The 12,640-nt window shown below is 38.8% G+C and overlaps 1 protein-coding gene across 5 annotated transcripts in view; it reads right to left on the bottom strand.

Annotated features, from left to right (window-relative positions):
• Positions 1 to 12,640, bottom strand: part of LOC112557890 (ephexin-1-like) — a 54,362-nt gene that overhangs the window by 20,904 nt on the left and 20,818 nt on the right. For 3 of the 5 annotated variants that reach the window (XM_025228018.1, XM_025228020.1, XM_025228022.1), the window contains 5 exons: positions 10,152 to 10,311; positions 8,441 to 8,657; positions 8,066 to 8,172; positions 7,649 to 7,697; positions 4,426 to 4,467 (listed from right to left, as the gene is read on the bottom strand). In XM_025228018.1, coding sequence (XP_025083803.1) covers positions 4,426 to 4,467; positions 7,649 to 7,697; positions 8,066 to 8,172; positions 8,441 to 8,657; positions 10,152 to 10,311 — 575 coding nt within the window. Of the gene's footprint in view, positions 1 to 4,425; positions 4,468 to 4,488; positions 4,525 to 7,648; positions 7,698 to 8,065; positions 8,173 to 8,440; positions 8,658 to 10,151; positions 10,312 to 12,640 lie in introns of all 5 variants that reach the window. The other 2 variants (XM_025228019.1, XM_025228021.1) reach the window with 2 other exon arrangements.

Here is a 12,640-nt window from a genome sequence, read left to right as displayed (position 1 = left end):
CTCTGCATATACACGCACTAGGTCAGGGATGGCGAACCTTTTTCAGTCCGAGTGCCAATTATTTCATTTTCAAAGCAATAAAAATTGCTGTGTGCCAAGTCGGTCTACTTAATGACGCCGCTATAGAAACGAAGTGCTACAGCCAGTAACCAGTAAGTTTGCTGCGCGGAAAAAATAAGCTGCTTAGCAGGGCTTCTGCTAAGGCTAAATTCTTTGGGGTCCCAGGGACCCCTTCTTCAGATTTTTAAGGGGTCCCTGTTCTTCATCCAAATTTGAATGGCACCCCATTGATGAAAATTGAAGGGGTCCTCCGAACTTTTAATGCATACTGTACGCAATTTTTTGCGTAAGCAGAAGCCCTGTGCTTAGTATAAAATTATAAATTATAAAATAATACTTATTTATTCAACGTTATTATACTGACCTACAGATTTTGAAGTCTTGGGGCTAATGGGGCAGGTCAATCAATGCGACTTCTGCTGTTGTGATTTAGATGATAACAGTTTGGTATCTGGGGTATATACTGATACCCAAGTTAATAAAAGTAATATGAAAAAATTATGTGGAATATGATCCAACATCATTTCTTTAATATTATTTACAGTTTTCTGAAAAAATTGAAGGCTATTACTTATGATAATTTGAAATTTAAAAAAATCCATCAGCATCGTCGCGTGCCGCACAAAATCGTTTCGCGTGCCACCTTGGGCACGCTTGCCATAGGTTCGCCATCCCTGCACTAGGCATGGCAGTGACTGAGGATTGACAGGGATTGTCAGCAGATTTTCAAGTTCCTGCAAACTTAGAGAAGGTAAAGGCTGATGGACAGACAACCATCTTGGCCAAGAACTCATGTCAGTTGTCAGCCATTGATGTTGTAGCCTTTTCCTTTAAGACATCAGCATCCACCACATCTTCTAGATCCGATGCAGGTCACATAAATCAGTTTGTGCCAATCTAATATCTTGTACAAGGGAAATCACAGCTATTTTTTTAGCTTTAGGATGAACTCAAAAGAGATCTCTCCATTTTTTTTTTTTTTTAGGCCCTTCGCCCCTCCTGGGGCATAGGCCATCGACTACAGTCTTAACTGTTGTCGATGTTTTGGTAGCAAGGATTTGTTTTACGGGGTGGGGTGCTGGCCCCATGCCCAGCCCTCCTCCTTTTTCAGCTTGGGACCGTCCTTGGCGGAGGGCAGCCAGCCCTGTAAACAGATGCCACGTGCAGAGAAAGAACAGCGTGCCCGAGATGAGAAATGAACTCAGGGCAGCTAACCTTCACTGTATTGGTGACAGGCGCTAACAGCGCTAACCGTTGTGCCACCGGGCCGCAGATCTCTCCTTAGACACTGTCATATGTGCTGACAACAATGATGTATGCTTACAAGCAATTATCATCAGCCGCTACTCACAATATATGGACAGTGGCTGTTGGACTTTATGGCATGTGGGACGTTGAGGGAGATGGCTGCTATTGGATGGAGACCAAATTTGACCTTTGATGCTTTCTACTTCTACGACCTGTTCATTTTCTCTTTGACTGGTCGGCCACTTACAACCTGTTTTCTCTTAGACTGGTCAGCCAGTTACTAACCTGACTGCCAAACAGTCTCTATTTCTTGCCTTTTGTTCATTACCTTCCTACTGTCATGCCTTTGGTTTAAGTTGAAAAAAAAAATTCCACCTTAATTCTTTTTTAAACAAAACACCCTCCTTTTACTTTCATGAGGTGGTTAAGTAAAAGACTGCTGCACCATTTTTCAACAGCTAATTTCTAACAGTTAAGGGGAGTTACTCCTGGCTTCACTGAGTGCCTCTTGCTACTCACCAGAGAAACACTCCAGACTACTGCTAAATTTAAGAAATGTCTCTGTAAAACACACAATATCAAACCCGTTAATGTATTGTACAAACCACAGAAGAAGCAATTCACTTGTTTCATGAGCCAAAGTAGCATTTTACCATCAACAGGTAGTCTCAAAAGAGGATTTACACTGAATATTTTTCAAGATTAACACTTATCACAAGGACAAAGCCAGTTATTATAAAAATGTTCAGCGTTTCAATGATGAAAAAAATAAGATGATACAATAATAAATGTGTTTGTGTTTGTGTTTTTGTGTCTGCTTGAGAGCAAGAAAGCTGGAGAAAAAATGTGTATACAAGTCCGTGATGAGGGTGAAGAAGATGGTCTACAATGCTAATAAACTGTGAAATAATTAATGAATAAATATTTAAAAGTGAAAAATATGAAATTTTCCATTACAAACCATTCACTACAACTATGGGATAAAGAAAATAGATGGTGAACTGAAGAACCTCACATTCCAAACAATTCACATTGCCTCCACAAAACATCTACAAGCTACAGACCCAAAAATGCTCATCAGCAGTGTGTGTTGCCTGCATGCCTATGGATGTGCTGGTGAGAGTGAGAAAACAAGTGGCAAATATTTCTGTGAGTTTGTGTTCATTTCTAATGTTCTTACATTTTATCAGTAACATTAAGTCTATGTAGCATATAACTGCATTTTAACATTAGTAGCAGTACTATGGAGGCAGGCAATATTTATGTTTTTGAAAGCAGTGTTCATTATTATTCTTATGTCTGTGTATTTTTATTTCTTTGTAAAGCACTTTAAACCTGCCTTGGATGGTAGGGTAAAGCACTATGTAAATCAGCTTTATTATTATTATTTTTAAACTTTTATAGAGTCAATGCTCAACAATATAAATATTGCATTGCCAAGAATGCTTGTAGCACCATTTCTGCTCATTCATCTTCCTTGCATAAAAATGTATAATTACAATCCAAATACCACACAATCCATGCATGCCAACAACAGGGAAAGCAAAATATGCTCATGCATGCAAGGTAGCATGCCTTCACATTCCTGCTTCACTAAAGTCAACAGCACTGAAAACTGTTGAAATCTTTCTGTAGTATTTATTTCACTTACTATCTTCATCTCTTTATCTACTCTCTTCTCTGAGCTGTACAACTCACAGCCCCATAAACCCTCTTCACTGAACTACACAGCTCACAGCATCATCCAGGCTGTTCTCTCTTGCAGCTTGTGTGTGCTAGTTCATGGAGCTGCACAGCTTACAGCATCATCCAGCCTGTTCTCTATTGCAGCTTGTGTGTGCTAGTTCAAAGCTCACAGGGGTATGTAGCTTGTTCAAGAAGCTACATAACTTGCAGCTTTGTACATTTTACCCAGTTTTCTAATAGTTTTACAATTAAGCTTTGTTGCAGTCTTACTGCTGCTTTAAGATAGTTTCAGACAGCAACATTATCTGTGCATAGATGGCTAAAGTCTTGGCAGATCAGTATTTATATTGCCTGTATATTAACAAACATGTCTTAGTGCACATAAGTGAATGATACAAAAAAAAACAAAAAACAACAGAGAAGTCCACGAAAGAATACATATGTAAAAATGTCTAATTTAAAAGTGTTTTTAAAGTGACACAAATCCTGTAGTACTGATTGACACTGGAGACAAGCAGTTGTTGAACTGCCAACAATATTCCTATTCTTACTATACAACTGAGCTACAAAAACATCCAAGAAAGTCTCCAATACATAAAAGAAAGCTTATGGGCTTTCCCCTGAGATTTATTGGCACTTTCAATGGCTACAAATGTTATAAAACAATCTTGTCAGTTCCTGAAAATGTGTAATGGACCATTCTGCCAGCAAAATCCCCCCAAAACTCCATTACGTTATCCTCATCTTTGAAAACCAGTACACTCTTACATTACATGATTCAGAAAGTTTTAGCATAAAGACATGTATTTGAAATACTGCTGTTTGAATTTATTAGACAAGGTCTGAAGCTTGAATGAGTGTTGCTGTGACAACATCTACAAGTGATGGTAGTTTTAACTAATTCCACAGGTGATGGTACATCTAGTTTAAGAATGACAATAATTTACATTATCAAGGGAATGAGTGATTCATGCTATCAAGGGAATGGAGGATTAAATTTGTGTCTAGAACATTCTCTACACCATGTCTACAGACTGGTGAAGAGATAAACACTGCCAGCTGTCTAGGGCCATACACAGGGACTAGGGATGACACTTGTCAAAGACCATGCAAGATGACAACCTACTGTCTAAACTGTGAAGAATGCATACTTTTAGACAATAGAAATTTAAAACTTCTGTTATTTTCGCTGCTGAATATTGAAGTCATGATGTGGATGGGTGAAGAATACTGATGACTACCTGATCCATGCTATGAAAGGATTAAGGGACAAAGGATGATGGCAGCTCAGAAGGCTTTGACTAAAGCGTGCACACTACAAAAACCAAGCTGTGTTCACCTTTTTTAAAATAACTTTTTCACTCACAAGAATCTATCACTCAAAAACAAAATATTACTAAATTTATTGCAAGCACATGCAGTGCCACATACATATAGCGCCACAGCCGATATATGCCACTTGTACGCCACCGTCTGCAATATAGTCATACATACCTGAATATGGACTTAAATTTTGTTCGCTTTGGTGTACTAAATGGCAGCACAGGGAACAAAGGAATTGAAAGCAGTTAAGAAAAAAGGACAACAGCATACCCTGAGTGCTTAAAAAGCTCAAATATATTGCCACATGAACAACTCTAATCAGTTTGCTAGAAATCACGGGAAATCTGCAGACTTATACAGTGCTTATAGTAATATGGTGATAACATAACTGGAAATCTACAGATTTTCTAGCATTAAATGACAACTTCTTGTAAAAGCTAAATAATTTCTCAAACAAGATTTTGTCTTCTATTCAAAACTTTCTTAAAATGTTGAACAAAAAATCTCATGTCTCATGTTTTGTGTCCTATGCATTCCCACAAGTATGCTCTCCACTTTTCTGAAAGGGAGAGAGAGAAGGTTTTGAAACCATGTGTCACCATGAAGAGGATGAGGGAATATAAGTATCCCATCATTGAACAATGCATTTTGAAGTGGTTTATACAAGCCAAACTTTCCTATTGACGGGAAGCTTTTGCAGATTTTGCCAAAGAGTTGGGCCATTCAGAATTTAAAAACAGCAAAGGTTGGCTGGACGAATTCAAGAAAAGACATGGAATTGTGTTTAACAGGCTATGCAACAAAAGTGTGCCAAATTCAGAAGACTGCAGTCATTGGGTACAGACAGTGCCAGAAATTGTTCAAGATTACAGTCCTGATGATTGGTTTGTTCTTCAAATGCACTCCTGACAAACAATGACTTTCAAAGATGAACCTTGCCAAAGCGGAAAGAAAAGTAAGGAGCATGACTCTTCTTTTGGGCGCAAACATGAGGGGGTTAGAAAAATGTTGATTGGGAAATCACTGAAACCCAGCTGCTTCAAAAATGTGAAATTGCTACCTATGCATTATGAGGCCAATAAGAAACCTTGGATGACTTCAGAGTTTTTCTCTTAGTGGCTAAAGAAAGTGGTTGCAGCGATTGTCTGGATGAAAAAAGGAATCGTTCTTTTCACTGACAACTGAACAGCACATAATCATGTCCCTGTCATGCAAGCTGTGACGATCAAGTTTTTGCAGCCAAACATGACATCTAAGCTTCAACCTGCTAACCAGGGCATCATTAACAATTTCACGCTGCAATAATGAAAAACTTATTGTGAGAAAGTAGATGCCATAGAGAAAAACATGCCTGGAATCGACCTGCTAGAAGCGATGTGAATGGCCCAGAGAGCTTGGGATGAAGTTCTGGAGGAAACAATCAAAAATTGCTTCAAAAGAGCAGGTTTTGGACATCAAACCATTGATGATTCAGAGAAGCACTTAGACAGAATGCCAATGGAAAAAAAAAAGATGCACTTCCAAGTCCCGAAGAATGGTCCACAGTTCTGACAGCTATTGGTACCAATAAAGAAGTGTCCCTTCAAGACTTTCTTGAAATTGACAGTCCAGTGAATGTTTGTGGAGAACTAATGGACACCGACATTATTGCTGCGGTGGCAAACGAGGAACAAAAGAAAAATTAGAGTGGGGATGAGTAAGAAGATATTCAGCCTGTTCCCAGTTGAAAAGAAGTGAGGCAGCCAATCGACAACTGCGCAGATTTTGGGAATCTACACGAGATCTTAAGGAAAATGTGTTTTGGTCCATTGACGAGATAGAGGAGATTGTTGAGTGAGATGAATCGGCATATCGACTGACACCAACTGAAGTTAACAGACTTTTTTCTCTAAAGTTAAGATGTTTCATTTCAATGCACTGTTCGATAGCACATACTGTAGATACATGTACTGGTGTGCCTACATATTAAACGACAATATGATAAAAAGTTATAATAATTAAGCTGGAAAAATATTGTCCTTGATTAACCTACGCCTGTTATGCTGTTTTCCCTAACTCGAAAACTCAGCAAGTCGAGTTTTGGTTGTTTTTTTTTTATTTTTTTTTTTTTTGGGGTGGGGGGTTCCCCTTTGACTTAGTGAGGTCTGATTGTATTTGCTTGTACAACCCCATCCATTAATTCTTTTAAAACTGAAAAACCAACCAGAAATAAAAAAAAATGATAGTTTAAATCATTCATGCACTTTTTGATAACTAAGGTAAAGATGTCAAGACAAAATTTACACTTCTGAAAATATATCAAAGATGATAATTTCGGCAATCAGGATGTGTTTGTGCCAAGCAGGACACTTGGTAGCTATGAATCACGAACTCATCACGTCATTTTTAATCTGGGACTGAAAAAACCACTAAAGGTATATTCTCTAGTCAGGTCAGTCACTGGTTTCTCAAGCATCAATGCTAGTAAACATTATCCATGATATGGTCCAAACAGATGTAGGCAATGTGGGTGAGGGGTAAGATCAACTATTAATTATTCTCCACTGATATATGCATAAACATAAGGTCAGGTCTTGAGCATCAAGTGTAATCAAAATATGAATCAGGGCTTCTGCTTACGCAAAAAATTACGCATTAAAAGTTCGGAGGACCCCTTCAATTTTCGTCAATGGGGTCCCCTGGGACCCCTTCAAATTTGGGCGAAGAACAGATACAAAATTGGGTAAGTGTAGTGTCCGACATCATAGCCTAATCTATTGTTTTCTGCTACAAGGTGAGAATAACTTCCCTTGCACTGAGTTTTTTTCCCTTACCGGGAAAAGTTCCAAGATGTCGCTGACAACGTGGTTAAAATCATCGTCTCAGAAGCAGAAAGAAAGTGAGCACCCCAAGTACAGTGAGCATAAGCTCATCACAGATGCTTGTACACTCTTCATGGCACAGAAATCTCGCTGTTTCTGACTAGACATGACAGTGCTTTGTGTGCCTCAAAGGCAGTTGAACAAAGTAGTTGATTTGTTGGGGTTTTTTTTCAACTTTGTAAAGGGACCCCTTAGAGTTAGCCTGGGACCCCTTAGAAATTTGAAGAAGGGGTCCCTGGGACCCCAAAGAATTTCTTAGCAGAAGCCCTGATGAATCGTTAAGTGCTGTCAGTGGCAATCTCCCAGGGCAGGTGCTATTAACAGGTAAATCTATGACAGTGTTACCAAGGGATGCTCCCTTCCCCACTAAAAAAAAAACCCTAAACAAAGAAAAACATAACATTTAAGTAAGAAGAGATGTGAACTAAAAGTTACTGGTTTGGAGAAACCAGTTTCCCATGATTACTCACTCCTTTTTTTCCATCCGTGGTGATGCTGGGTCATAATCTAAGTAAGATTCTGCAAATGAAGATAAGAATATGCAATCTATAAATAATATTAAATCCATAAAAAATTGTTCTGCAAAGAATACAGATTTCGTTTTGTGTAAATCTCTGTTAGCATCTTACAAAACATTTCAAACAAGCCTTAAGCAATAGTACATCTTGCACAGTTTTTATAAGTTGTTGGTCATATTTACCCATCAGTATTTGATGAATAGAACAGAATTCCACAAACAGTGCATTACACAAACCATATTATGACACTTAAAGAAAATACTCACCACAAATATATCCTAACATGAATTGCTATAATTACACTACATTACAGAGAAATTTAAATAAAAACTAAACCCACAGTGCAAATCCAAAACCAAGTTTACAAACCTGGTTTAGCAAGTTCATAGTCTGGACACTCGATGTCCGAGTGGATATCCGAATGTGCATCTCCATAATTTTCTTTGCCAAAATTAAAGTGATCTGATTTTTTGCTCCTGTAACACAGTAGTTGTAACCCATAATACTCAAATGCTGTTCTCTGTAACACAGCTGTGCTCCATAATATTCATTAGCTGAATTGTATAACAGACAGCACTTGTAATCTGTAGTATTCAGAACCTGTAATGTGCAATGCAGTAGTTGCCCTCAATGACATGAAGACACTGATCCTATATTGTCTAGAGGTGACAGACAGCGGTAAAAAATACAGCATATTTATGGTTTCTGGGAGAATATACGACGAATGATGAAAGTACAATAAACCTGCGATCTCCTGGTGTGTGTAAAGGTGTGACGGGCACAACGACATCCAAAATAGAATGAGGTGTTGAGGAAGAAAGATTGGGGTTACGAGGAGGAAGTGGGGGTGAATGCTCCATCCCAGTCTGTGCCAAGATTTTGGAGGCTCGTGGTGGTAGCGGTGGTGGTGGTGTAGATAATGCCAGCTCCTCATCTTCTACAGTCACCTTGGGGATCTCCACTGCCACAAAGGTGTGGATTAATAGAACAAGAGGATCACAGTTAATCACATAGTTAACATCTTAGGCCAGGCAAAAGATCATGCAAATGATCATAAAAGAACCTACACCCGCGGTTCTCAAACGTGGGGCAAGCCCTCCTGGGGAGGTGGGGGGCACGACGTGCTTACAAGGGGGGGCACAAAGGTGATCATTTTTTAAAAGTTTCTTATACCGGTATTAGTGAAATTAGATTACATTGCTGGCTAAGGGGGGCGCGCGGACGTACCTTTGTTTGTCAGGGGGGCGTCACAAGTAAAAGGCTGAGAACCACTGCCCTAGGCCATGCAAAAGACCTAACAGCTTATTAAAGACTATGCACCCCAGACCAGACTAAAGATATCAGATCAAGGATTTAACCAAGTATCACCACCACATTCACATACAACAACAGACTGAGAGGTAAAGCACACTGGTAATTTCTCTTGTAATTGATATGAAAACATTTACATACAACCATACAATGGGAGGTAAAGCACAATGCTAACTTCTCTTGTAACTGTAACCATCATAGTACTATGAGGGACTAAAAGGTTAATGTTGTCCTCTAACCCTCAAGTCATATGGGAGCGAGGTGCTAGAGACCTCACTTATCTCAGGGTCAACTTTTTTGTGAGTGGTGCTCATCTCCTCTCCCTTGTTGCCTTACCTTCCTCAACCCTCTAAGAAGTCAGGTACCTCCTCTACAAACAGGTCAGCTGGGAGAAGAAATCTCATGCAGGCATCGAAACTGACTAGTTGTGCATATCTTAGGGATCAGCTGCTGTTGCTCTAGCCCCAAGGCTATTCACTCCCCCACTTGCAGCTTTCATTGTAAGGACAGACTTGTCTTAAATCAACTATTATTATTCTTATTAGACCTTATCCTTTTCCAAAAACATTATGAATATGAAGAGGTAGAGGAACAGTTTGTTCTCAGCCCAGTATTCGCAGATGATTATATCAGATTCGGGCAGGATTTGTGTTAAAATTTAGTTGAAACAGATGTAACTTGATACAGATATAACTTGAACCAAGAAACATATATGATCTACATAACTAAATTACTTGTAAATATAACAAGAATATGTAAAACCTGGTGAACAAATGACCTAGGCAAAGTAAATATTGACTGTTGTAATTAAATGGGTTATAATAAAAAACACACTAAACACAATGCCGAGTAAATGATTCATATATCAATATAGTAAATATATTAATCAAAAAGTTTATAAAAGTAAAAGAATGAAAAAGATGGGAAACAGGGCCCTAAATGGTGATGAAAGAGCCTTTAAAATGGGGTGAAGGGGAATTATATGAACTAATGAAGTTATTACCGATACTAGCACCATGAATGATTAGTCACTTAGAGGGTGAAGTGTCAACAGTCACATAGTGAGGTCAACAATCACAATGTGAAGTGTCAACAACCAAATGGAGTGTGAAGTGTCAACAATCAGTCAAATAGTTTAACTCACCACTGAGCTCCTTGTCCTTGTGGCGAGTTATATGACCACTGCTACGCTCACTGCTGGTTCTTGACAGGGAAGACATCTCCCCTCCATCCTCTTCATCCATGACCTCAGCCTCAGAGTCAGTGGCTACACTAGGGTTAACAATGTAGGTCACCTCAGCCTCCTGTTAACAATAGCAAGGTCAAAATGTACCTCAGAACATCTGACTGGATTTTTGTCATGGTTTTCTAACAACTGTATGTTACAGTCACATTAGAGACATATTTAGTAATGTTATAGGAAGGCTACAGTGTTCCCTCGTTTATCACAGGGGATAGGTTCCAAGACCAGCCGCGATAAACGAATTTCCGCGAATTAGGGATTAATCACGGTATTAATACAGTACAATAACACTTAAGTGTAAAAAAAATAATACAACACAAAGAAACCCCAAAAACAGATGCGAACTGGCTGCGAGATGGGAGATACCAATCATGGCTCGTTGCTTACGCATAGCAATGGATTTCTCATACACAATTATTTCTTTCTTCTGACTATTCACAAAATTACCATGATATTTTAATAGAAATACTAATATAGCTACATTTTTTTGTCTTTTTCTTGTTGAAATATCTATGGTATTTTGTAGAATGATAATTCCTAGCGCGGAAGTAATGATCGATACTTCACTCAAAAAAAACAACCCGCGAAGTAGCGAATCCGCGATAGATGAACCGCGAAGTAGCGAGGGAACACTGTATAGGCTCTTGCAGTAGATGAAATATGAACAATATTTCAGAGGCCATAGAGTAGATGAGATGCATCTAATATTACAGTAACATTAAAGGGGTCATGCAGCATGTGAGATGTAGTCCATAACATTATAGGAGAGCACAGGGCATGCAGCAGATGACCACAAGCTTCTGTTACTTTCTCCCTAGTGACCAGGTGCAAGGCAGGACAGGATACTCCTTATGTGTCTGTTGGCTGCCATGTGCAACTTTGATTACACCAAGTTCGCTATGCTTTAGTAACTGACCACAAAACTTTATAACAATTCAAGTTTGAAAACAAAACTAGCAGGACATAAAGTTTACTTTATTATACTATATCTCTTTTTTCCTTAATTAAGTTTTAAAAGGGAGTGCCACTAAAAGAATAATAATAACAATAATGAGGATTTTTCCAAACATTTGCTCAGAGCGCTTTACATAAATCATATATAGACTAAATCATCAACAACCATCTAACAGACTTGTGTACTGCTACAACAAACACTCATACACAAGTAAATTACAGACACATTATGCTCACTCAGGTTCAGGACAGGGTCACAGTGAAGTTTTCATTCTGAAAAGATGCATCTTAAGTTTGGACTTAAAGGTAGTAAAAGAATCAGAAACACGAAAACTGATGGGTAATCCGTTGCAAGTTGATGAGGCTTGGTAGGAGACAGACCTCTGTCCATAGGTCTTTGTCTTAGTGGGACTCGCAGAAGCCTGAGGTCAGAAGATGAGTGAAGAAGTCGTGCATGTTTATAGATGAGAGTTCGGAGAGGTGCCGAGAACCAGTGCCACAAACAGACAGTAAGAGTGGAAAGTTTGTAAGCTATACAGTCTATGACTGGCACCCAGCGAAGAGAGTGTGTGATAGGTGATATATGTTCATATCTACATGGTCTGCAGATGAGGTGAGCAGTGTTCTTCTGGATCCTACAGGCATGACCTTACAGTACAGAGTCAACCCAAAGAACAGTTTTCCACATAAGCCTGTACTTAACAAATGCATTGAGAGAATAATAAGATAAAATAACAGCAGCACAAGATAAAGATTATTAGAACTAATAAAAGGCAGATATGAGGTGGTAAGGGTTCAGTAGTAGAATACATAATAAAATCAGAGTCTATAACAGACCTGGACAAAGGCCGGCCTGCGGGCCGGATCTGGCCCGCCTCCGGTCTCTGACCGGCCCGCCTGCCAGTATATATACTATATAATGTATACAGTATTGGGTAAAACTGAGTTAACTACATTAGTCCGGCCCTCTAAAACCATCCCAATTTCTCATGCGGCCCCTTGGGAAAATTAATTGCCCCCCCCTGGTCTATAAGAAAATGATACCTGAACATAAAAAGGCTAAAGCAACAGAGCATATGGAACCATAATATACATACAATCTCATTTAAAGCATTTAGTCTCTCTAATGAAGTTATGAACTACTAAGAAAATATAAGAATTTAAAGTATTTTCTGTTTCTCTTGTTGATTTTATTTATCCTGCATCTGTAATGTCTACCATTTTTTAGAATGTGATGATGAAATGTCACCAAGCTTATGACTTAAAGGTATAATAAAGGCTGTGACAGCAGTGATAAGGCTGTGGTGACAGTCCAAAACAGTTGAAAATTATATTTAGTTATAATTGCAGTGCATGAGAGCAATACAGGCGAAATAAATGATTTTTTCCTCACTTTATTAGCACTAACTCAGGTGCTGATGTTTAAAAAGAAAATC

This window comes from Pomacea canaliculata, linkage group LG2 (genome assembly GCF_003073045.1).
Source record: "Pomacea canaliculata isolate SZHN2017 linkage group LG2, ASM307304v1, whole genome shotgun sequence".
NCBI lineage: Eukaryota > Metazoa > Mollusca > Gastropoda > Architaenioglossa > Ampullariidae > Pomacea > Pomacea canaliculata.
Note: the sequence above shows the minus strand (reverse complement) of the source record. Positions and strands in the feature narration are given on the sequence as shown.